At 45.1% G+C, this 21,308-nt stretch overlaps 9 protein-coding genes across 14 annotated transcripts; 4 read left to right on the top strand and 5 right to left on the bottom strand.

The window, feature by feature from the left end:
- Positions 1 to 1,006: 1,006 nt before the first annotated feature.
- LOC128310312 (protein-cysteine N-palmitoyltransferase Rasp) lies at positions 1,007 to 2,714 on the top strand. The gene is made up of 2 exons (XM_053046919.1): positions 1,007 to 1,276; positions 1,336 to 2,714. Exons 1-2 carry the CDS (start codon positions 1,180 to 1,182, stop codon positions 2,706 to 2,708), a joined length of 1,470 nt encoding a protein of 489 aa, XP_052902879.1. The 5' UTR covers positions 1,007 to 1,179; the 3' UTR covers positions 2,709 to 2,714.
- LOC128310313 (peptidyl-prolyl cis-trans isomerase NIMA-interacting 4) lies at positions 2,702 to 3,473 on the bottom strand. Its single transcript, XM_053046920.1, has 2 exons — positions 3,106 to 3,473; positions 2,702 to 3,041 (listed from the first exon to the last, which is right to left on the bottom strand). Exons 1-2 carry the CDS (start codon positions 3,203 to 3,205, stop codon positions 2,725 to 2,727), a joined length of 417 nt encoding a protein of 138 aa, XP_052902880.1. The 5' UTR covers positions 3,206 to 3,473; the 3' UTR covers positions 2,702 to 2,724.
- An 85-nt stretch (positions 3,474 to 3,558) lies between these two features.
- Positions 3,559 to 7,895, top strand: LOC128310311 (protein HBS1). Its single transcript, XM_053046917.1, has 6 exons — positions 3,559 to 3,775; positions 3,841 to 4,055; positions 4,110 to 4,344; positions 6,088 to 6,665; positions 6,733 to 7,138; positions 7,213 to 7,895. Exons 1-6 carry the CDS (start codon positions 3,736 to 3,738, stop codon positions 7,842 to 7,844), a joined length of 2,106 nt encoding a protein of 701 aa, XP_052902877.1. The 5' UTR covers positions 3,559 to 3,735; the 3' UTR covers positions 7,845 to 7,895.
- A 40-nt stretch (positions 7,896 to 7,935) lies between these two features.
- LOC128297882 (ADP-ribose glycohydrolase OARD1-like) lies at positions 7,936 to 8,655 on the bottom strand. The gene has a single exon (XM_053033596.1). It carries the CDS (start codon positions 8,580 to 8,582, stop codon positions 8,010 to 8,012), a length of 573 nt encoding a protein of 190 aa, XP_052889556.1. The 5' UTR covers positions 8,583 to 8,655; the 3' UTR covers positions 7,936 to 8,009.
- Positions 8,656 to 8,952: 297 nt separating this feature from the next.
- Positions 8,953 to 12,504, top strand: LOC128299465 (DNA repair protein XRCC1). The gene is made up of 5 exons (XM_053035444.1): positions 8,953 to 9,030; positions 9,101 to 10,426; positions 11,415 to 11,503; positions 11,565 to 12,035; positions 12,098 to 12,504. The coding sequence occupies exons 1-5, from the start codon at positions 8,980 to 8,982 to the stop codon at positions 12,255 to 12,257; spliced, it is 2,097 nt and encodes a 698-aa protein (XP_052891404.1). The 5' UTR covers positions 8,953 to 8,979; the 3' UTR covers positions 12,258 to 12,504.
- LOC128299469 (clumping factor A-like) lies at positions 10,520 to 11,325 on the bottom strand. Its single transcript, XM_053035450.1, has 2 exons — positions 11,232 to 11,325; positions 10,520 to 11,166 (listed from the first exon to the last, which is right to left on the bottom strand). Exons 1-2 carry the CDS (start codon positions 11,323 to 11,325, stop codon positions 10,520 to 10,522), a joined length of 741 nt encoding a protein of 246 aa, XP_052891410.1.
- On the bottom strand, positions 12,309 to 13,518 carry LOC128299468 (26S proteasome non-ATPase regulatory subunit 8). 2 transcript variants are annotated; one of them, XM_053035447.1, is made up of 3 exons: positions 13,279 to 13,518; positions 13,008 to 13,183; positions 12,309 to 12,935 (listed from the first exon to the last, which is right to left on the bottom strand). In XM_053035447.1, the coding sequence occupies exons 1-3, from the start codon at positions 13,375 to 13,377 to the stop codon at positions 12,422 to 12,424; spliced, it is 789 nt and encodes a 262-aa protein (XP_052891407.1). In that variant the 5' UTR covers positions 13,378 to 13,518; the 3' UTR covers positions 12,309 to 12,421. The 2 variants fall into 2 exon arrangements, with proteins under 2 accessions (XP_052891407.1, XP_052891408.1); XM_053035448.1 differs by having other exon boundaries at positions 13,008 to 13,179; positions 13,279 to 13,394.
- A 46-nt stretch (positions 13,519 to 13,564) lies between these two features.
- On the bottom strand, positions 13,565 to 19,853 carry LOC128299466 (ribokinase). 2 transcript variants are annotated; one of them, XM_053035446.1, is made up of 4 exons: positions 19,417 to 19,853; positions 18,785 to 19,333; positions 18,559 to 18,712; positions 13,565 to 13,700 (listed from the first exon to the last, which is right to left on the bottom strand). In XM_053035446.1, exons 1-4 carry the CDS (start codon positions 19,479 to 19,481, stop codon positions 13,632 to 13,634), a joined length of 837 nt encoding a protein of 278 aa, XP_052891406.1. In that variant the 5' UTR covers positions 19,482 to 19,853; the 3' UTR covers positions 13,565 to 13,631. The 2 variants fall into 2 exon arrangements, with proteins under 2 accessions (XP_052891406.1, XP_052891405.1); XM_053035445.1 differs by lacking the exon at positions 13,565 to 13,700 and adding an exon at positions 18,213 to 18,479.
- On the top strand, positions 13,676 to 17,973 carry LOC128299464 (uncharacterized). Of its 4 annotated transcripts, none has more exons than XM_053035443.1 (5): positions 13,761 to 14,317; positions 14,445 to 14,967; positions 15,048 to 15,997; positions 16,097 to 17,320; positions 17,837 to 17,973. In XM_053035443.1, exons 2-4 carry the CDS (start codon positions 14,490 to 14,492, stop codon positions 17,144 to 17,146), a joined length of 2,478 nt encoding a protein of 825 aa, XP_052891403.1. In that variant the 5' UTR covers positions 13,761 to 14,317; positions 14,445 to 14,489; the 3' UTR covers positions 17,147 to 17,320; positions 17,837 to 17,973. The 4 variants fall into 4 exon arrangements, with proteins under 4 accessions (XP_052891401.1, XP_052891403.1, XP_052891402.1 ...); XM_053035442.1 differs by having other exon boundaries at positions 13,764 to 14,317; positions 15,048 to 15,529; positions 15,620 to 17,320; XM_053035440.1 differs by having other exon boundaries at positions 13,766 to 14,317; positions 15,048 to 17,320.
- Positions 19,854 to 21,308: the final 1,455 nt, after the last annotated feature.

Genomic DNA, 21,308 nt, shown 5'->3' with positions numbered 1-21,308 from the left:
TATTTGATCGATTTGTATTCGTATTTTAACACTTAATCCTTACATTAGTTTTATACTAAAACGGCTAACGGCGGTAGAACATCACGAGGCACATCATAGCGGTACAGTTGCCTAACGTGTAACGATTAGCAATAAGTGAAAAGAACCGCAACAATCACATTATAACTTTACAAAGTGGACGAGGATCACACAAGGAGAACAATCGCTTTGAAATATCTTGTTGTAGTATATTGTTAGGAGCTTCTATCATATTTACAAAACGGGGAAACTTAAGACAAAAGGTCAAATCATTTGAATATTAGAACGTTTACAAGGTGCGCAAACGTCTGAAGGGTTTCTAAACAAATCAAACATGTGATATTAGGTGAATAAGATCTACAGAAACTAAAAGAACCCCGGATTACCAGTGTACACACGAGATGTATTTTGCTTTGTGTAATGTTTCTGTTCCATTTTTTTTTTAAATGATTTTACCCATCTCTCTACGTTTCTTGCATGTCATTTACGCGTTTAGCTACATATTTTTAATTTAAGTAATAGCTTTTGATGAAACAAAAGCAGCAACAGAAACTGAGTCTAGCCGCAGGTGTAGGCATGCGTTTTGGTTTTAAGAATGAAAAAAAAAACATTACCAACGTAAGAACTTATTTTTTACCAGTGCATTATTTTAAGTGTATTTCGAAAATTTACATAAAAAGTGAAAAGAAAGTACAATAAAGCCAACGCAAAAAAAAATCATTGTGTGACTTTTTCATTACTATTCGAACGTTATAAACTGTATGCATTAGTAAAAAAGGTTTACTTTACCGTAAGTCGTACAAATAAACTTGTGATACATTTTAAAATGATCCAAAATCCTAACCGTCACTTATACCAGAAATTTTGAATGTTTCTTCGGTTGTCAAATTTCGATGTCAGTTGACGGAGCCACCGTTATGCTGGTTTGTTTACATTTTCCTTCGCAGACTGCATTTAAACGTAAAGAAGTTGTTTCTTTGGTGTGAAAGTAAAATTTCCGGTCGTTGTCAAGATCCGCTTAAAATAAACTATTTAATTTGCCTTCCTGTCTATGATTGCAAAATCGTATTTAAAGCAACACAATTCCAACCATGACGATGAAGGTTTAGAAAAACGATTTAACATATTCAATAATAGTGACCTTATAAATGCGGCTTCGAAATGGGACAAAAACCGCCCACAGAGTTGATCGGTTGTGCGATCCTCTACACTGGATGTTTGATATACTCGTTCTATAAAAACTATGAACTAAGCAATGGTAAGTTCGCGTGGGAAAGATTAAAACCGCAAGAAGCTACAATTTCCAATTTCTTACAGAAAATTTGGCCAACTATCACACCCTTGATGACGGGTGGTTCATATTCAAACATCGACGACGTGACGATTTCGATTGGGAATGGGAACATTACATCGGGTTCGTTGAACGACATGGAATCTATTTCCTCGTACACGTCGTGGTAATGGAACTGTCGCGCCGTGTTTGCGCTAATCACACTTCCACCGTTTTGACGTTATTTGGACTTGGCGTGATCTATCGCATGTACAATGTAGCAGTATTAGCAGTAATACTAGTGCAAAGTTTATCCTTCTATTACGGTAACCCAGCAAAATACTACCGGTGCACTGTTTGGCTAAAAACATTCCTGTGGATCGCAGTGATTAACTACTTCAAGGTGTGGTACTTTTACGACAAGCTAAATGTTCACTTCAATATCCATAACGATCAACTTCTGGAGCTGAGCCTGATCACTTCGTGGAACGTTATCAAATGTACCAGCTTCTGTCTGGACAAGGGCCGAGAATCATCAACGAAAGAGTGCTATGGTTTGCGAGATCTGATGGCTTACTTGCTGTATTTTCCGCTGCTCCTAATGGGACCTGCCATAGTGTACAGCCGGTTCAAAACGCTACACACCCATTTCCAATTGGAACTGGAACCACACAGCTTCCTCTACCGTATGTGGACGCTGGCAAAGCGTTTAATGATGGCATGGTTTTGGGCGTTGGTCATGCTAGCAGGACAACACTTCCTGTATGTGAATCTCATCCAGCAAGATCTAACACTGCTACGACACGTTAATCTGTGGGCGCTGTATGGACTAGGCTTTCTGATGGGACAGTTTTTCTGCATCAAGTACGTCGTGTTCTATGGTGTCGGCATCGCGTTTGGTCGATTCGACGGAATCGATATGCCCGCCAAACCAATATGTATTGCAAGAGTAAACCAATACTCGGACATGTGGAAGTTTTTCGACAGAAGTTTGTACGAGTTCCTGTTCAAGTACATCTACACCGAACTGTGCACGAAAACGTCCCGACTGCCACGTAAAATCCTGGCCAGTTTGGCCACCTTCGCGTTCATCTACATCTGGCACGGTGTGTTTCTGTTCATCCTCATTTGGTCACTGATCAATTGGGTGTGTATCTTGCTCGAAAGGCTGGTAAATCATTACACACCCGCCGATAGCCGATGGCGAGCAATTATCGGTACGCACGTGTTCATACCCTCGGTGCTGTCGAATTTCTTCTTTTTTGCCTCGGAAAATGTGGGCTTTATCTATCTCCAGCGCACCTACACCGAGGGCATCAGTAACTATCTAGGACTTTATGTGGCCTCCTACTGTTTCTACCAAACTGGGCAACTAGTGAAGAATGTACAAACGAATAATGAAAAATGTAAAACGAAATGAAAACATAAAGAAGCATTTATTTCTTGCCTTCTACCATTATAATATGATATCCGAACTTGGTCTTGATGGGTGGATCCGTGTACTTGGGAGCATTGGTGGTAGAAATGGGTAACGCAAAGGCCGCATCCTGAAACGGACCCACCATTGCACCACGGATCTGCCACCCAAGATCACCTCCCTGGCGTGCCTTGTCTTCGCTGTAGTTTGTCGCAACCACATTAAACGCCTGGCCCTCTTTCAATTTCTCCAGCGCTTCCATTATTTTACCTTGCTTCTCACAAAGAATGTGTCGTACCTTCACCGCCGAGCCACCTTTTTTCTCCTTTGCTGCTCCTGCAAGTAAACGACAGCGGTTAGTGCGAGGTGTAAGCAGCACGATGGCCACAAGAGGTTTTACCTTCGTCAGCACCACCTCCAGCGCCTCCTTTCTTTCCACCGGAACCACCTTTAGCTGGTGCAGCTTTTCCTCCTCCCTTGGCATCCTTTTTTGGTGGCATCGCTTGCTTTGTTTTCAAAACAATCCTACCGGATGGGATTTCCGAACCTCGATTCCAACCGGCACGCAGACAAAAATCACCTAGCAAATTAAACTGTCATCTTCCATGGCCTTTCTCAGCCATTGTGTTTTTATGTTGATTTGCTGATAACAAGGAGGCATATTCATCGTTTGTATCGATATCAGATATCAAAAGAAGCATAAATTCATAAATATATGGACTCAAATCGATTTCTTCTTTCTTTTTCCCCGCATAATTTCGATAGATTATTATGAATAGTAATGAATCCCATGCTATAATCCGGAAAGACGTATTTTGGTTGACGTTTTCAACGCATTTGCACGCGAATACGCTTCAAAACAAATAAACACGTAGTGGTTTCTGGCTGCGGAGTAAATTAATTCGATAATGCCGTGTAAAATCTTCCGCTAAGTGAAGAAATAATCTCAGCAAACTTGTGCTGCATGTAATCGTCAACCAGGAACTATAGTTTGCGTCAGCTTGCGAAACACAGAGCAAATCCCGTAATCATGTCCCGTCATCGGAACGTACGCAACGCAGTATACGATGGTACGTACCGTTTTGGTAAATGTGGGCCCAAAAATCCTATTTTCAAGCACCAACACCCGATACAGATTACGATGATGATGATTATCCGTACGGACATTCGGTGGAGGATGAGTGTATTTCTCCAACCGATGCCCAGCAATGGATCTACGACCGTGCCAAAGGTCAACAGAGTATGTCCGAATTTCTCGCCAACAATCGCGACATCGAAGAAGAAGACGATGACGAACTGGCGGCGGAAAACGTTCGCGATGGAACCGCTCACAAGAGGCGCGACTCGGAGGTAACTTATGATAATCTTGCGATCGTGCACCACATTAACGGTTATGTTTCGCAGTGCTTTCAGATGCCAGACCTGAACGACGATGACCGTGCACGGTTGCTGTCGTGTATGGACGAAATTCGTGACATTGTCGGCGAAACGTGTAGCGACCGTCAGATGGTGGAAGCAATCATGAAGCATGATTACGACTGTAGCAAAGCGCTGGACGAGATACTGAACAGCAACAAGACACCGCCTTCGCAAGTCGCGAAATCTGGCAGCAAACTAGCGGCTGATACGATGGAAAAAGGTATGTACGGGGTTTGTCGCTGTCACCAATACACTGAGAAGGTTATATTACACCACATGGCTCACATAACGGTTGAAGAATACTTGCATGTTGTGAAATTTCAAATTTAACTATAGGAAATTGTGCGGCAAACTACTTTTTTTTATTTGTCACTTAATGTCTATTTATTTTACTGAGCTAGTGTGCAGTAGAAGGAATTTGGTTTTGAATTTTTGGCAGATTTTACAAACAAAAAATACATTCAAAATAGTATGTGCTGATACCAATGTGCCCTGGATATATAAACATGCGCCATGATCTCAGTCGATTTCAACGTGAAATAGGCGCAAGTGTACAGCGATTGTGCGCGCAAGTATACTAACGGACGTTCATTTTAACGTATCTTTTTTTCGGTTTCTCATCTCTGTTGGTTGGCGATTGGTGGCTGTAATACGGCACTCGACACTATCCGGATGGGCATCACTATTGGATTGCTTACGGAAGGTAAGATATGGAAGCTTCTCCCAAACCCGTGGAAACCATCCCTACTCCTGCCCTTGCCGCGATACGGTTTGCTTTACCGAAGGTGCAGTTCAGTGCCGGCAGTGGTGGCAATTTGAACGATTTCGTAAAGCAACGCATGAAACAAGAATCGCAAAGCTCATCGTTAGCTAAATCGTTGGAAAAGGAAAATAATGAGCCAAAGATAGCAGCCTCTCCGGGGTCGTCTAAACCCACTACGCTGGCACAGTTTGCTGCTCTTTCGATTGGCACAAGTTCATCTACCACGGCTTCTCCTACCGTTCCGATGAAATCTTTTTCGAACCTATCGGATATGGCCAAACATCACCTTGAAACGCAAGGGACACCTCCCACCTTTTCGGCCAATGCGTCGCCGAGGTTTAACGTTCCGCAGATATTCAAAAAACCTTTTGCCTGTGCTTCCCCCGCTTCGGCCGGTGATGACACTTCGTCTCAATCCGTAGCCAACCAACCGATGCTTTCACAGACCGGTTGGATATTGGACTTAAAATCCGCTCTCATTAAAAAGAAACCCAATGCAAAACATCCAGCCTATGGGGACAAAAGTTTAACAAAGCAAAAAGGTGCAGCCATGGATTCACACGAGGCAATTAAATATGGTTTCGTCGATTGCGATATTACGGAAACGGTTAAACCGACGATCGATGAGTTTTGTACGATCGATGCCAGCTCGGTACTGCAGATGGATCTTTCCACCCATCGCACACTGACATCATCCCCTATGGGAGTTGTGCTAGGGATTCGTTACAGGAAGCGAAAGCTTCCGATACGGGTTTCGCATAACTATACAAACTACACCACCGTCGTGCCGTTTCGTTTCGATATGCCCTCTCCGGACGATATAGTATTGGGGCATATAAAGAAATTTAGGCAGTAATAACTAAAACTGACAACTTTGGACAAAGGGGAAAGCTCGAAAGAGGATAACGCTTCGAAAACTCTGATCGGTTGCTTTCCCAATAAGACTACCAATGATATCATTCGATGTATTGTGACTAAACATATTTTATCGTTCCGTTTTGGAAATCCATTTTCTGCTAGTGCCTAAGTTTTAACGAATAAACTCTTTTTTCCTATTTATTTGCATTTGAAAACTCACCCCTTTTTTAGTGGATCGAAAGCTTTCATTCATGCAGTGCGGCTGGTACGCAATATTTCGCAATATTATTCACTCTTTTCTTCCCCCATAACGAAACCCATCCCGTGATCTCGTGAATGTAGGCATTGGTGAACGACTGCTGGAACGCTCGGAAAAGAAGCTTCAAACTCACAACGTACCGACCATTATCGCAACGCCTTCCGTCGACGCTCAGCAGCACGTTCGGCCCGTGAGCGATGTAGCGACGACTGTTGTAATAACTCCGAGCCCATCGGTGGCTAAAAAGACGCTCGCCTTCGAAGTGAACAGTCCCCGCGTACAATCACCCTGTGTGTCTGGACGCAACACGCCCGAAATAACTGACGAAACCCGACAACAATTTCCGAGCAAATCAACCCCAAAGGAACCGTCGAGAAATGCGAAGGAACTGTTCAGCAAGGAACGTGGCTCGAGGAAAGATCACATCCATATGGTGGTGATTGGCCATGTGGATGCGGGCAAAAGTACGCTGATGGGCCATCTGCTGTACGATACGGGGAATGTTTCGCAGCGCGTCATGCACAAGCACGAGCAGGAGAGCAAAAAGCTGGGCAAGTCCAGCTTCATGTATGCCTGGGTGCTGGACGAAACGGGAGAGGAGCGAGAGCGGGGCATTACGATGGATGTTGGAAGCACGCGGTTCGAAACCGCAACTAAAGAGGTAACGCAAATTGGTGGAAGATCGTTATTTAAATTGGAGTTTAAATATACATAAATAACTCTTTCAGATAACGCTACTGGATGCGCCTGGACACAAGGACTTCATTCCAAACATGATATCGGGTGCAAATCAGGCGGATGTGGCCTTGCTGGTGGTGGATGCTACACGTGGAGAATTTGAAACCGGTTTCGAGCAGGGTGGTCAAACGCGAGAGCACGCACTGCTGGTACGTTCGCTTGGCGTCAGCCAGCTCGGCGTGGTCGTCAATAAGTTGGACACGGTCGGCTGGGCAAAGGAGAGATTCGACGAGATAGTGAACAAATTGAAGGTGTTCCTTAAACAAGCTGGATTCCGTGATGCCGACGTTACCTATGTTCCCTGCTCGGGGCTAACGGGAGAGAATTTGGTTAACGATCCAACGGATCTCGGATTGACCCAGTGGTACATTGGTCCGACACTTTTGAAAGTAATTGGTAAGTGAATCGTTTAAAAAGGGGCATCTGCAAAGGGTCTAATGGAATGTTCTGCCTTCGAATCTATTTTCCAGACACTTTCAAAACACCCGAACGCGCTATTGATAAACCCTTTCGCCTGTCGGTGGCGGATATATTTAAAGGCACCGGATCAGGATTTTGTCTCTGCGGCCGTATCGAGTCAGGTATGATTTGCGTAAATGACAAAGTTTTGGTGTGTCCGACCAAGGAGCAGGCCGTGGTGAAGAACATTACGATCGATGAATTACCTCACCAGACCGCGTTTGCCGGTGACCAAGTATCGCTAACGCTGGCCAACGTCGACATCAACAACATCTCGGTTGGGTACATCCTGTCCGACATCTATCATCCCGTCCCGTTGGCCACCCGTATACTCGCACGTATCGTTGTGTTTAACATAAAAGTTCCGATTACGAGAGGTTATCCGGTGCTGCTGCATCATCAGTCGCTTATCGAACCGGCCACGATTCGCAAACTGAAGGCACAACTGCACAAGGGTACGGGCGAGGTGATTAAGAGGAATCCACGCTGCTTGGGCAACAATTCGTGCGCCCTGGTTGAGATCGAATGTCAGCGACCGATCGGCATGGAGCGGTACGCAGACTTTAAGGATCTGGGAAGAATTATGTTGCGCGTGGAGGGCGTTACGATTGCTGCAGGGCTTGTAACGGAAATTGCGAAGTGAATGCAACGAAACGAGAAACGGCGGTACCGATCGTTATGTGAAGAAATAAAGACGACACTTTATGGAATGATGCTGTTTGTTTGTTTGGGTATCGTTTTATTACTAATTTGCTTGAGTTTTCTTCACGCGTAAGGAACATTCGGTGAGGAGCATTTCGGAAAGCGGTCACTTCGGGACAAAGTTATAGACGACGATTTCGTACGAACCGCTCTCGCCGAATACGTGGTTCAGGATTTCTTTCACCTTGTTCCACTCGAGTCCATCAATACCGCAGCCAATGCGTGGAATGGCCAACTTTTCCACGCCATTGTTCGCCATATGCTCTCTCATGGCCTGCAAAGATTTGGTCAGATCATCGTACGTAGGTTTCAGATTGTACGTTTTCTTCGTAATGAGATAATAGACGTATCGCTGTGGACCGTCGGCCAACATGGCCACTCCACCGACACCAACGTTTTGTGTCTTAAGCTCGTCCACCTTGCCGTACAGCTGCTTGAACCGGACCGCAATGCCCGCGCCCATCTTTAGATCAGCGGCTACGCAGTGTGCCAGCGAATGGTCCTTGGGAGCGCTAAAGAGGTCACCTTCGATTTCGCGTACACAGTTTGCCATGGTTGCAGCGGATGTGGCTGTCCTTCTAGCGGTTAAAGTAGCTAGGCGGTGATTACTGCTGGATGCGGGATTTGGGAAGTGTTTGATGGAACCGGCCACTGTACGAATGAAATTGGCAAGTGTCATGGAGGCAAAAGATTTTTGGAGAGGAGCGTGTAGAAAGAAGGGAAAGTAAACAACCGGCAAACCGGCAACAAAGCACAGCTGATCGGAAGTGTCAGTTACACTGTCGGCGATGAGGGCAAAATGTTTTCAACGAACTCCATGCTTTTGAACTTAGAATTTCGTTTGATTAGTTTAAAATTAATGTAATAAACTATTTTGAATATATTGTGAGTACAAAATTGATAGCACAAAATGATATTTCTCTGTACTGCAGCAGATTCAAATGCATCATCTTGTGACACCTCTGCCGATCCCATAGTTCAATGTTTATGTATCATACGTCACAATTACGCGCCACAAGCAAAAACGCACTATAATCGCTATTCCTGTATTTACACGCAACGCATGCACAGTTCAAATGCCTTCCGTGAGTATTAAAGCCGTAGAATCGTTCAGCTCTGAAGATCCGGTAAGTAAAGTGAACCCTTAGCTAGTGTGTGTAGCACTTGGGAGAAAGTAATCGGTACTGTTCATTTCAGAATTATCCCGCCTCGAATCTTCTGAAGCCCGGCAACAAGAAATGGAAGTGTCGACAAGCGGGCGAACAGCAAGCGTTTGTGGTGTTACGACTCGAGGAACCGACCATAATCAGCGGAATCGATATAGGCAATGAGCATTCGGCATTGATCGAGGTGTTGGTCGCACGCAGTGGTTCCAGTAATCCACCATACAGTGAAATTTTACTTGCCACCAAATTCATGAATGCGGTCGACAGCCGCAATTCAACCGGTACGAACGGGGTACAGTGTTTTAACTCTTCCACACTGATACCTTCGGTGGCAAGCGAAAAGTGGGATTTGGTAAAATTCATTTGTACCCAACCGTTCAATTCCCGTGTCCGGTATGGCCTTACGTTTGTTGCTCTGCACACCAGCAGCGGTGCGGAGAAGAAGGATAGAAAAAGTCTAGTGCCGGAAAAGTTTCAGCAGCAAATTCGGGAAGAAGCGAACCGATCAAAACCGTCCGTTGGGCTTAATCTAGGGCGGTTTAAGCTGCGCGAAGAATCACCCGATTCGGATGATGCCGGGTTTTCGAACATATTTGCGCGGTGGAAGAATAACAATTCAGCAACGAGCTCCACCAGCGCAGGGCCAACCGTTAGTGCTTTAATGCGCGATACAAACACACCGAAAGCATTGGAAAAGAACATTCCCACACCGGGAAGCGTACGAAGCGTTGCCAAACAGCGACCTAAACCTCAAATATTTCTGGACAGCGATGACGAAGTGAAGAACAGCGAGGCAAACACTAGCGTGAAGGTAAACCGTAACGATGAATCAGTTTTATACGATGCCGAAGATAACAAGCCGGCCAAAAAGCTTCATGACATTGCACGCAATGAAGGTGGAATGGCAAAACGGGATTTTACCACATCTAAACCGGAGGCAAAGAATGCTGCCAAGGTGTCATCATCCAAGTTTAAAGAATTCCTGAACTTTACCGGGGCGGAGCAAGAACCGAAACGAAACGACGAAAGGAAAAGTTCGAGTTCAACCTCGGTGGTAGCTAGAAAGCCGAACCACAACACTTCATCACATCTAGATCGTAAGGACACTCCGAAAAAAATCATCGATCAAGCCCGTCCTCCGTTATCCATCGAAAAGCAAACAGTTCCTTCTGGGAAACGATTGTCTTCGCCTACAAAAAGTCCCGGCAATCATCATGATAGTACGACACCTACGATGAAAAAACCGAAGCTAACAATTGTAGACGATGAAAGTGATCCAGAAGTCATGAAACCCGTACGGTACAAACCGTTTGGAAAACTGCTTGAAAATGTTGTCCTAGTTATCAGTGGAATTCAGGTATGTGGACATTAGGTTCATGTTTAATATTATTGTTAAAATAATTTAGAATTTATAGTTTCCTTTTCATTACATTTCGTGAAATTCCCATTTTCATTGCTCCTTTTGCGTGTCGTCTTCGCTCTCAGGGTTGTTTGGCTCTTTGTCCGGTTCTTGTTTCATTGGTTTATGTGGAATGGTTGAATCTTCATCATCGGAGTTTGTCGTACGGTTTGAGTCCGAATCATGTTTTGTTTCCGGACTAGTTTCACCTTGTGAAGCGTTCTGATTCGTTTCTGCTTTTTCACCATCATTGTCTTCGTCATCGTGATCGCTGTCGGATTGATTGTCCGCGTCGGTTTCGTTTATTGAGCTTTCGATGTCTTCTTGAATCGTAGACGTAGATACACTAAGAAATTCCGTCGGACTGACCACTGCGCCGGGCATCGTATCAACACCATCCAACGTATCAGTGGGCCACATTGTAACGGTGTTAGAAAAATTAACCATCTTTCTCAAACCCGATCCACTGCTCAGCTCCAAATCGCGATTCTGATCGATGGTTTCAACCTGTTTCGATGAGGAACCGTGTGCAAAGCGTAACAATTCATGCAATCTATAATATCCATTTTGATTGTTTGCTATTCCCGCGGAAACCAGCTTCCTCATTACTTCATTCGATAAAGATGTTAAATCTGCTGCGGACAGTTGCTGTAAACTCTTCAAAAACACGTAAGCCTGTAGATCGGCTAGAGTGCATGCTGAATGGACGAGGAAAAAGGCGATTAATTTTAAAAGGTTCCGAATTCATAATTCATGAACTTACCTTTGTTCAAGTGGCAGGTGTAGTATGCTAAACCTTTCAAAAAGTACCGGTAGTACTTTTTGGGAATGTCTTTCGAATGTACAAAATCGCTCATCTTGCAAAACGTTTCTAACAGAAAGAATCTGATTTCTTGCACTACTCGTTGATGAACGTTTTCAATGCTTACTTTGATATTTCTCACAGAATCCCGATCGGGCAAACATTCGCAGTCAAGCGCTGGCGATGGGAGCAAAGTACAAGCCAGATTGGGACTCTTCCTGTACGCACCTGATGTGAGCATATTTTTATACACTTTGAGACCATTCTTTTTTTTATCATATTGCCCCATTTCAGCTGTGCGTATAAAAATACACCGAAATACAACCAAGTCCAAGGAAAAGGGAAAATTGTGAAGCAAGATTGGATCGAAAAGTGTTACACCAACCGGAAGCGACTCTCTTGGCGAAAATTTGCCCTTGACACAGCGGAAGCTAACGTTTCCGATTCAGAAGATGAGATAGTAGATGAAATGAACAAACCGCCAGATGTGGTGCAATCAACGGAGAGACGTAGTATTCCAACGTTGGTGGAGAAAGTCCAAGAAGAAGCGGTGATGTTGCACGAATTAAGCGACACGGACGAAGAGCCTGGTATGGCAATCGCTCGAAAGGTGTACGATAAAAGCACGGAAGATGAAGGCGATCACTACGAGAACAACGCGACGGGTAGTTTGGATTTCTTCAAGGGCAAAAAGTTTTACCTGCACCAGGAATTGGGAGCCGTGGATAAGATAAAGCTGGAAAAGTATATTGAAACGTTCAGTGGGTAAGTGATTTGCGCTGGTTTTGGTAATATTTTAAATAACCGAATAGTTTTTCTTTTTGTAGAACTGTTTCCAAAGAGATGCCCGGTGTGGACTATGTGATTGCTCGCAGCAAGCATGTTTTACCGTTCAACTGTTGTGCGGAGTTGGTGAAGCCACTGTGGGTGTACGAGTGTAACGACATGGAATGTCTGATACCGGTAAATCGATATCGGATTCTGTAGGCTAAAGCTAAAGCTTAATTGTATTTATGGAGTATAACGACAACACGAAACTTACGTTGTAAGGTTTTTATTCCGATCGAAAAACAGGATTCGAAATAACTTCGCGGAACCGTTTCTCCTATAGGGTATCTCACACGTTATCAAACAAATGTTCGCCAACGGATCTACACGATCATTTCCAGCTCCCGTGCATACATGATCGCCTGTTCAGCCAGCTCCTGTGATGGTATCGGTTCCTTAGGTTTGGCTAGCTCGTTCACAAAATGATAAAACCCGTCCAGATTCAACTTCCAGCCCCTCTTCTCGCCAAACTGCTTCACTTCCTCCTTCGTCTTGAGGTTCAACCGTTTGGCGGCTTCCTGCAGTGAGATTCGCTCGTACGAGCTTTCCAAGCAGGCACCGATCTCATTGCGAACCGTCTGCAGCAGGATGTCGATGAAGAAGTTATAGCTTTCCGCCGGTACGTTACCCTTCGCTTGAAAGATTTTATTGTACCGTCCCTCCATTAGATACTGTTCCAGCGCTAGCGGATGCCGAATGAAGGCATTCGTTTGTATAATATCGGAGGGCAGCAGTTCTAGCTCGGTGTGAAATTCAGCTACGCGGTTCTGGGATAGCAGAAACAGCAAATTTAACCCCAGCAGCTGGTACTTGTTCTTGGACTCCCCAATCAATGTGCTAAGAGTGAAATCAAAAGCAGACCACGGTAAGCAATGGGAAAATCGTGACATTGTAACGGGTGATACGTACTTGTAATCATAGTAGAACCACTTCAGCTGCAGGATGTAACGCTCGAATGCCGGGATGTTTTTGGTGGCGATGCTGTACTCCACACCAATCTCTAGGACATCTCTTGCGATGAGCAACTCCTGCTGATTGGCCTGAGTGTTCCCTGTGGGAATGTAGGACATTCCAGCAAGAGCTACCTGAAACAGAGAAAAGGGGAAAACAGCTCGCATAAACAATGATTCCCAAACAATGCAACCAGTCTGCGGGGGTCCGTTGGGGCTTCTCTTCCTACCTTCAATTTGTCTAGGACTGTGCCACACAGTTTCAGATTGATCGGAGACTTCGTCCACTCCGTTTTTAACTGTTTGTACAGTGCCACCGTGTTATCCATATCGGTTATTGGCTAGCTTCCGTTGCGAGAAGAATTGCAGATCTGAGGAATGGTCGCTTTTCTTTCCCTTTTGCCTGTTCTGGCTGCTGAGATGATTGGTCGAAATTTGTGTGTGTCATGCGTGTCAAACCTGACAGACTGGCTGCCACATCCGGGGAAGTATCCAAGGGGGCGCTATAAACGCTTGCGGAAAAGAAATTTTCCCTCCATCCGCCATTTTGGATTGCTTTTACGGCGTCACAAGCTTGACAGCGTCACTTTTCGCTGTCTACACCTTGTTGGACACACGCAACGTCGAAGAAACTGATCTGAAAAAGTGTCAACTTTAGCAAATATCGAAGCGTTAGTTTTGTGCGTAAAGTGTGCATTTAGTTTTGGCTGACCGTTGGCGAGTGGGAAACAATTGTTGAAAATCCGTACCATCATAAAGGGAACACAAACGCAGTTAGGTGCAAGCCCCACTAGTCGAGCGCTTGATTTCGTCCCAATTTGGCCTGGCAAGCGATAGCCTAGATGATGGTGAACAATTATTGAATTCTGTATCAGTTTGCTTGGAACATGGCCGTCTACGAGTGAGTTCGGTAGCGTATTTAGGAATACGGTTCAACAACAGGTGCAATCTAGGTTGTAATTAGGAACATAGCTTGTGGTGTACATTCGCGCGCGCGAACCTGCTTGATTGATAATCTTTTGGGACAGGGTGAACAACATTTTCACAATACGGCTGAAAACGACATCTAGCGGCGCCAGAACGCGCTCACCAAAGTACGCCGTCACTTCTCGACGGTCCGCTGCTGTGGCAAAGAAGATAAACAAAACAATCCATCGGAGTAACCCGTCGCAGAAAAACGAAGTTAAGCCTTGCTCGGCTAATAGATCCCGGGCCAAATTATTGTGTACATTCTATAGCCTAGCGTACGCGAAAAATAAAAAATTTCAGGTAAGTCGCAAGTGTTGTGCCAAGGTATACAGTACCGAGACGCGATACTGATGGATGTTCGATGACGGAAGTGATGGAATGTTTTCTTAAATGGGCCCTTGTTTTGTTCACCCCCTATACATTACAGCCTATTGTACGAGTGGCCGATTGTTTGGCAGGCAAACGCAACAAAATGCCAAGAATGAAAAAGAGGATCGACGAGGAAACCGTGGTGGTTTCGAAATCGAGAGAACTTCCGGAAACCTTAACGGCGGGTAGATCGCGCCGTACGATAAAGCCCAATCCAAAGTACATGAACGATGAAATGCTCATACCAACGAGAAACGCTATAGACGATAATGACATGAGCGGTGATGAGTACATAGTGGACTACGAAGAGAACGATGATCCGGAAGATTCGGGTTTGATCATCCGGAAATCGGTAGTTACGTCCACGCCGCACACGGACGGGCAACCGAGGAAACGGGGCCGTCCGCCTAAACCAAAAAATTTGGACGCTCCGAGGACTGAGCCAGCGAAAAACCTTCGCAAGGAGGTGTTGAAAAAGATGGACTACAAGACGATTAGTATCAGCAAATCACGCCATTTGCTTTCACAGTTTCATGACGGAAGACGTAGGCTGAATTTGACCGTAGATTCCAATGATGCAGGTAACATTCGAATTTAGTTGAATTAGGGGTTTTTTACCATTTGATTGCTTCATGATTTTTTTTTTGGTTTTCGCTTACAGATTCTGCCGATCAAGACGAAATGGACGACATGGAGATGGAAGAACATTCTCTCCGATCAAATGACAGCTCGGAACATGTGAGTCGCTCTCCTCACAGGTTCAGTTCGCTTGCTTTAAAGAAGCATGTAGCTAGCACCATCTCAGACCGAAGAAGCAGCGTCGCTAACAAAAGTGCGGTTGGTAGCAAAAATGAAGGTACAACCGAAGAAGACGAATACGACGATGAGGCCGATTTTGCGGAATATAGTGATGAGCAAAAGATGACCCCCTCACATCAAATGGTAAAGGCCAAACGTCCGGTGGGAAGGCCTCGTAAATATCCGCAGAAGGTTTCACCATTCGGTGGGAAAGTGTTGCTGCCGGGCATGAAAACATCTTCCGGCACGCCCCTCCCTAAGCGCAAAGCATCGGAAATGGTGGACGAGATCAAGCAAGAATCCCAACAGTCGAAAATGTTGCGCCGTTCGTACGGAGTGAAGAGCGTGAGTGCATCGAGTCGTTCGCTAGAAATTGAGTCGGATGAAAACAGCGAGTACAAGGGCAAACAATTAAACAAATCCGCCTCATTCCAGAACGTGCACCGTGGTCCGGGCCGCCCGCCAAAAGATGCTTACCTTACCGGGCAGTCCAGCAAGCCAGACAAAATGCAAGGTAACCGATCGTTCCCCGAGGTGAAAGCGTCAAAACCTACGATCACGATCGTAAACGTGAACGATATTATGAAAATGAATTCCAAAAGTACATCCGACTTGCGGCGAAAGGTGGAAGAGGATGAACCCGACTCGGAGGACGTGTCCGAGTTTGAGGAGATGCAGTCGAGCGGTCGTTCGCAGGATGGTGGAAAAACGAACAATCAGCTGGTGGCGTCCATCCTGGAGCGGAAGCGACCCATTGCGCTGGAGCACTTGCAGCAGGCGGTACGCAGGCGTGTTCGGGAATCGGGCGAGATGGTACGTAACAGAGTAGAATTGAAACCGAAGCGTACCACCCGGGGCGTTACGGAAACTCTTACCGAAGAAGATATCGTTGACTTCGAGGATGTCTTGCAGAAGAATATTGTAAGCGCGAGCAAAAGCCCCCGTACGGTTACGGTAGGATCGGTACGAGGACGGGGACGGCCGTCGGAAAATTCCCAACAGGATGAAAACTACAGCGGCAGTTACGGTGCTCCGAATAGCAAACGCTTCCCGCAAGGCAACCGGATGAGCATGGGCAAAACGGTCGGCACACCGAGACGGTCGTTGCAACCGCCACGAATATTGAACGCGACCATGAAGCTGGGCGACAATCATCCCCGCTCGAAACTGTCCGGCGGTTCGGGCGATAATCACTATTCGATTGATCTATCCGATCCGGACAACAACGTGAAGCTCGTGTCTTCCTCGAATGAAAACTCTCCCGTCAAGCGATCGCCGATCGGGATGGCGGGTTCGATGGCGACCCTCGGACAAAAGCTGGCCAGCGGTGGAAGCGCCATAAAATCAATGGTACGGGACAGTTTGCGCTCGCCGCAGGATCCGAAGAAAAAGCGTGTAACGGTTTACGAAACATGGAACGTGTTGCAAACCAAATCCATCGACTCCACCATGAAACCGCCCCGTCTGGCGCTGTCAATGATTGGCCTGGGCAATATCGCCGGCGATATCAAGCTGCCATCGTCCGCCTGGTGTTTCCGCACGGTGGTGGAAAGGCGCAAGGTTCTACCGGCCGAGGGTGATGAAGTGTTCTGCGGTCAGATACAGGACCTTACCATAAAGGAGGAAGATAAAGTCAACTACGAACCGAACAAGATATTGTTCCGCCGCAAGGCTGCATCACCGGGACGCTTCAACGTGCAGTTCGATCGTTCTGTCACCTTCCGCAACGACACCTACACGCTGAACGTAGAAGGGCAAATCTGCAAGCTCATGGCTGCACCGAGCCGGCTGGAGTCGGTGGAAGATATCGAGACGTTGCTGAAAATTGTCGACTATGTGGATCTTAAGAACGGTTGCCTCGATTTGCCGGCATCCGCGCGGCTGCAGGCAACCAATGCGGCTGCTGCGGCTGCTGCTGCTAGCAAGCGGTTCGCCGGCAACAAGGATCCGGTAATAATGTAAATACGCGCCGTGCGCCGTATGCAATGGGCATGAAACACAACTGGGAACAACAATAGACGCCGGGACATGCAAACAACGTGCGTAAAGTGATATGCCCTCGTAGTATGGGCATCGCCGATTGGACATCTCTTCTACCGTTGTTTACATTTGTTATGTTTTGTACAAATGTTTGAGGTAAATATCCGTTAGTATAATTTTTTTTAACAAAACAAATGCAATTCAAGCATGTGTTGATAGGCTTTAGTACAGCTTTGAATAGTAAGTTTTAGCAGTTAGAAATTAATGATTTGAAATGCGACACAAAAATCTCCCCTGGGAGCGTATCGTAATTGTGAATAAATATTTTCCATTTCGACCATTTGAACGTAGAATGATGTATATATTAAAGCAATTTGAGTCGTTTCATAAAGCTATTGCTAACTTTTTCAATTCTAACATTGCAATTGGCACAATTTCGCCACACTCTTCGAAATTTAAACACCTTCGTCGTATTGTTTGTAGTTTTTTTTTCTACAAGGACACATTATGTATATACCTTGACTGTCATCATGGATCAAACATAATTTTTTTTCAATTATCTTTGTCTCTATCAACCTTGTCGATGGACGCATGGCAAAATAGCAATATAAATTTAAATGTTCAATCAATTGCAATGGAATGTAACAAGCTTTCCAATTCTCCTCGTTTCAGATCCCACTTATATGCAACATAAATTTTAAAACAATTCCCAATTGTTTCATGGTGTTCGATCCTGCTATGAGATGTTACTAGCTGTGCCTATTTTAAAACGGATCAACAACAATATTCCCATCAGAAGAACGATTGCTATTGACTAATGGCCTCTGGATATATGATATAGACACGTAATCGGCGAGAACGTGAAACCTACGCAGTCTTATTGTGTAATGAGTAGCGGGAGGAAACATTTTATCTAATATGTTTAAGAAACCCTACAAAATGCATCCCTTGGTATATGTATATGTATTTGCAAATCCGGGAGGTGAGAAGTTCATTATCATCGAACGGACATACTTTTTTTATATTTTCAATTTGTTAGCTGACTATAGATTCAAATAAAAAGAATAAAAAGCAAAGAAATAGCCAACAAACTGTACCGCGTAAGTGGTTAAACACATGCCCACTGGTCCCGCAGGGTGGCTAAATCGGCCGGCAGCTCAACGTCACCCGCCCGTGGAAAGCTGCTCTGTGTGCCGGGCTTTTGAACCGACCATGCCGCCACCCGATTAGCTGCCGCAATGCAATTGCCCAGCGCGGCTTCCGGATGCTTGGCAACAAAGTGGGCCAATGCACCGATAAATGCATCACCGGCACCCTGTGATGACGGAACACGGTAAACAAACTGGCCCAAACGAGCGAATTATCTGGTTGAGACTTCCGTCCCACGCACTTACCGTAGTATCGACGACTTTGGTCACCTTCACCGGCTGCACGTGATACACAGCGAGGCTATCGGAATGGGCAAACACTGCACCCTTCTCGCCGAGCGTTATGATGACCGTGTTGCATCCCATGTCCCGCAGCTTGTGTACCGCCGATTTTGCACGTCTGCAAAAAGGAATTGCAGCGTTTCGTTAACAGATTGCACCGAACTGCTGGAAATTTTCCGCAAGACATTACTGAACGTCGGGTATGGTCGGTATGTCCGTTAGCAGGGCTGCTTCCGTTTCGTTCACGCAGAAGATGGTCGCAAGCGATAGCAGCGCGTGGGGCAGATTCGTTTCCGCCGGTGCCGCATTAACGATCGAGATGCCCTTGAACGCCTTCAGTGCGGCGATCGTCCCTTCGATCGGTGTTTCCAGCTGGCAGATTAAAATGCGTGCCCGCTCGAACAGAACCGGCCGGGCGAGAACGTCCGACGGTGCGAGACGTTTGTTTGCGCCGGTCACTATTACGATCTGATTATCCCCATTGTCGGCCACATTGATCTGCGCGATACCGGTGCTTTCGCCAGCGACAACATCCACCTGTTCCACGTTCACACCTTCGCCGGCCAGGGCAGTGCGATACGCGGTACCCCACGGATCATCGCCCAGCTTGCCAATCATTGCGGTTCGACTGCCGAGGCGTGCTGCGGCCACACATTGGTTGGCACCCTTTCCACCATTGCCCGTAGCGAAGCTGGTACCGTGTAGGGTTTCTCCGACCTTGGGCAACCGTGGCACATAGCTAGAGTGTGTGGTATGAAGGACAAAGCAGGACGATCGTTAAACTTTTCGCCCATCGGCCACGATCGAGCCGCACGCACAAACCTTATGAAATCCACTATGCACGAGCCGAACACCAGCACATCGCAATCACCACCGACGGAGGACATGGTTTTACACCTTTTGGAGAACTGATACACCAGACAGGAACCGTGCGCGCTCTTATCCTTCCTGCACAGCTGATAAGGGCCGTAAAAATCGTCATCAAAAACGATTCACAAACACCAATAAACACCAAACACACACACGCACACACACACACTGCCTTTTTACGCACTTGCTCTGGATGATTTGTTAGCACATGGATGGATTCGAATTTGTTGCACCGAGCTGTGAGGAGAAGCACGTTTACTGATGAACCACCCGACACAAACCTTCTTGATCCCCCGATTATCATTCACTGTGGCCGAAACGCGTGCATAAATAATGCAATACAGACCGAATTTAAACCGATCGGATTTTCCACGCGACGTACGACATCATCACCCACCATCATCATCATCATCATCATCACCTTCGTTCGTCGTCATGCTTACGGTTTAGAGAAGGGTGTAAACAGTTCACATGTCCAAACTGTCTGTGCATGGATGTTTGGTTTGTAAAAATGTTTCAATGGTTTTTTTCGGCCATTCAACGGTACGAGCGCGTTAGGAATGAGTGTAATAACGCACTTTCCCTGGGAGCAGAATATTTTCATAGCTACCATGTGGAAAAGTAGAATATTGAAAAGCAAACAGACACATCGCATGTTTTGCTTGAAGACGGTTTGCTAATTAGGTCTGTTTATAAACCAGGAAAAGCTAAATAAATAATAACACACTCGGAACGAAGGATTAATGTAGATGCGAGAAGGAAAAATCTAAATGAGTTCCAGTGTAATAAACGTTGCAACTAAATGCATAGACAGCAAACACAATGTATCAAATTTTAATGATTTTATCTTTCCTACCTTAATACCTCAATCTATATGCAACTGATTTTCAGTTCAGTATATCCTTTTTCTTTTCTTTAATACAAAATAAATTGCAAAAATGCGTTATCCCTTATTTTTGTTCGAACAGCAATAGGGCTGGCTGTTCTATATGAAATGGATAAAGAAAATCATTCGGTGGACGTACCTTCTTTAGCTTTGGATTTCTTTTCTAATTTGTCGGAATTGAATGATTGAAATCTAACTAACATTATGAACTTTTCTAGTTGCTTTTAATTTTTTCAAAATTGTTATCAACTTAATTTATACAATACAATTTAATTGGTGCTTTAATTTGGCTGTGAAATGATTTTTATTGACTGATCAGATGGTCATATGCAGCTTAGAATCTGAACAACGAAAACGAGATACTCGAGTTAGGGTCGAATCTGTGAAAATGTTGCAGCAACATTTGTGTGAAGGCAACATACATATTGTGTGATGTGTTTTATAGGGGCAAAGGAATATTATAAATAAAATAAGGAACTTTCTGATGCCGCTGGCGAGGCAATACAAGATGCCCGGATGGTTAGATATGTTGCGAGATCATTTGGACAAGACACAAATTGATTTGTTCCTCTTGCAACAACAGTGTTTCTGCACCATGAGTTTAACATTCCATTCATATGCTTTCACAGCTAATGTTTCCGCAACGTTTTCTTAGATCCGGTTATTATGTGGGTTTTAAAAAAATTAACAGTTCATAGAGAAGTTGGAACTACAATTTCTAACTTTTCAAACTTACTCTCAACAACAGGTCATATGTTATTACTAAATTGAACTCGTGTATATACCACCTTAGCCTGAAAAATGTTTACAGAAATGCAGCATTTAATACACAAAAAGGAAAAAAATGAAGGTAATAATTGCAATTTCAGGGAGTTTTAATACGTCTTCGTTTTAATTGTTTTATATTTGTTAAAATTTTATGAAAGTATCGGCAATATTCGTACCGCAAATGTTGTCC

The sequence above is a fragment of the Anopheles moucheti genome, chromosome 2 (genome assembly GCF_943734755.1).
Source record: "Anopheles moucheti chromosome 2, idAnoMoucSN_F20_07, whole genome shotgun sequence".
NCBI lineage: Eukaryota > Metazoa > Arthropoda > Insecta > Diptera > Culicidae > Anopheles > Anopheles moucheti.
Note: the sequence above shows the minus strand (reverse complement) of the source record. Positions and strands in the feature narration are given on the sequence as shown.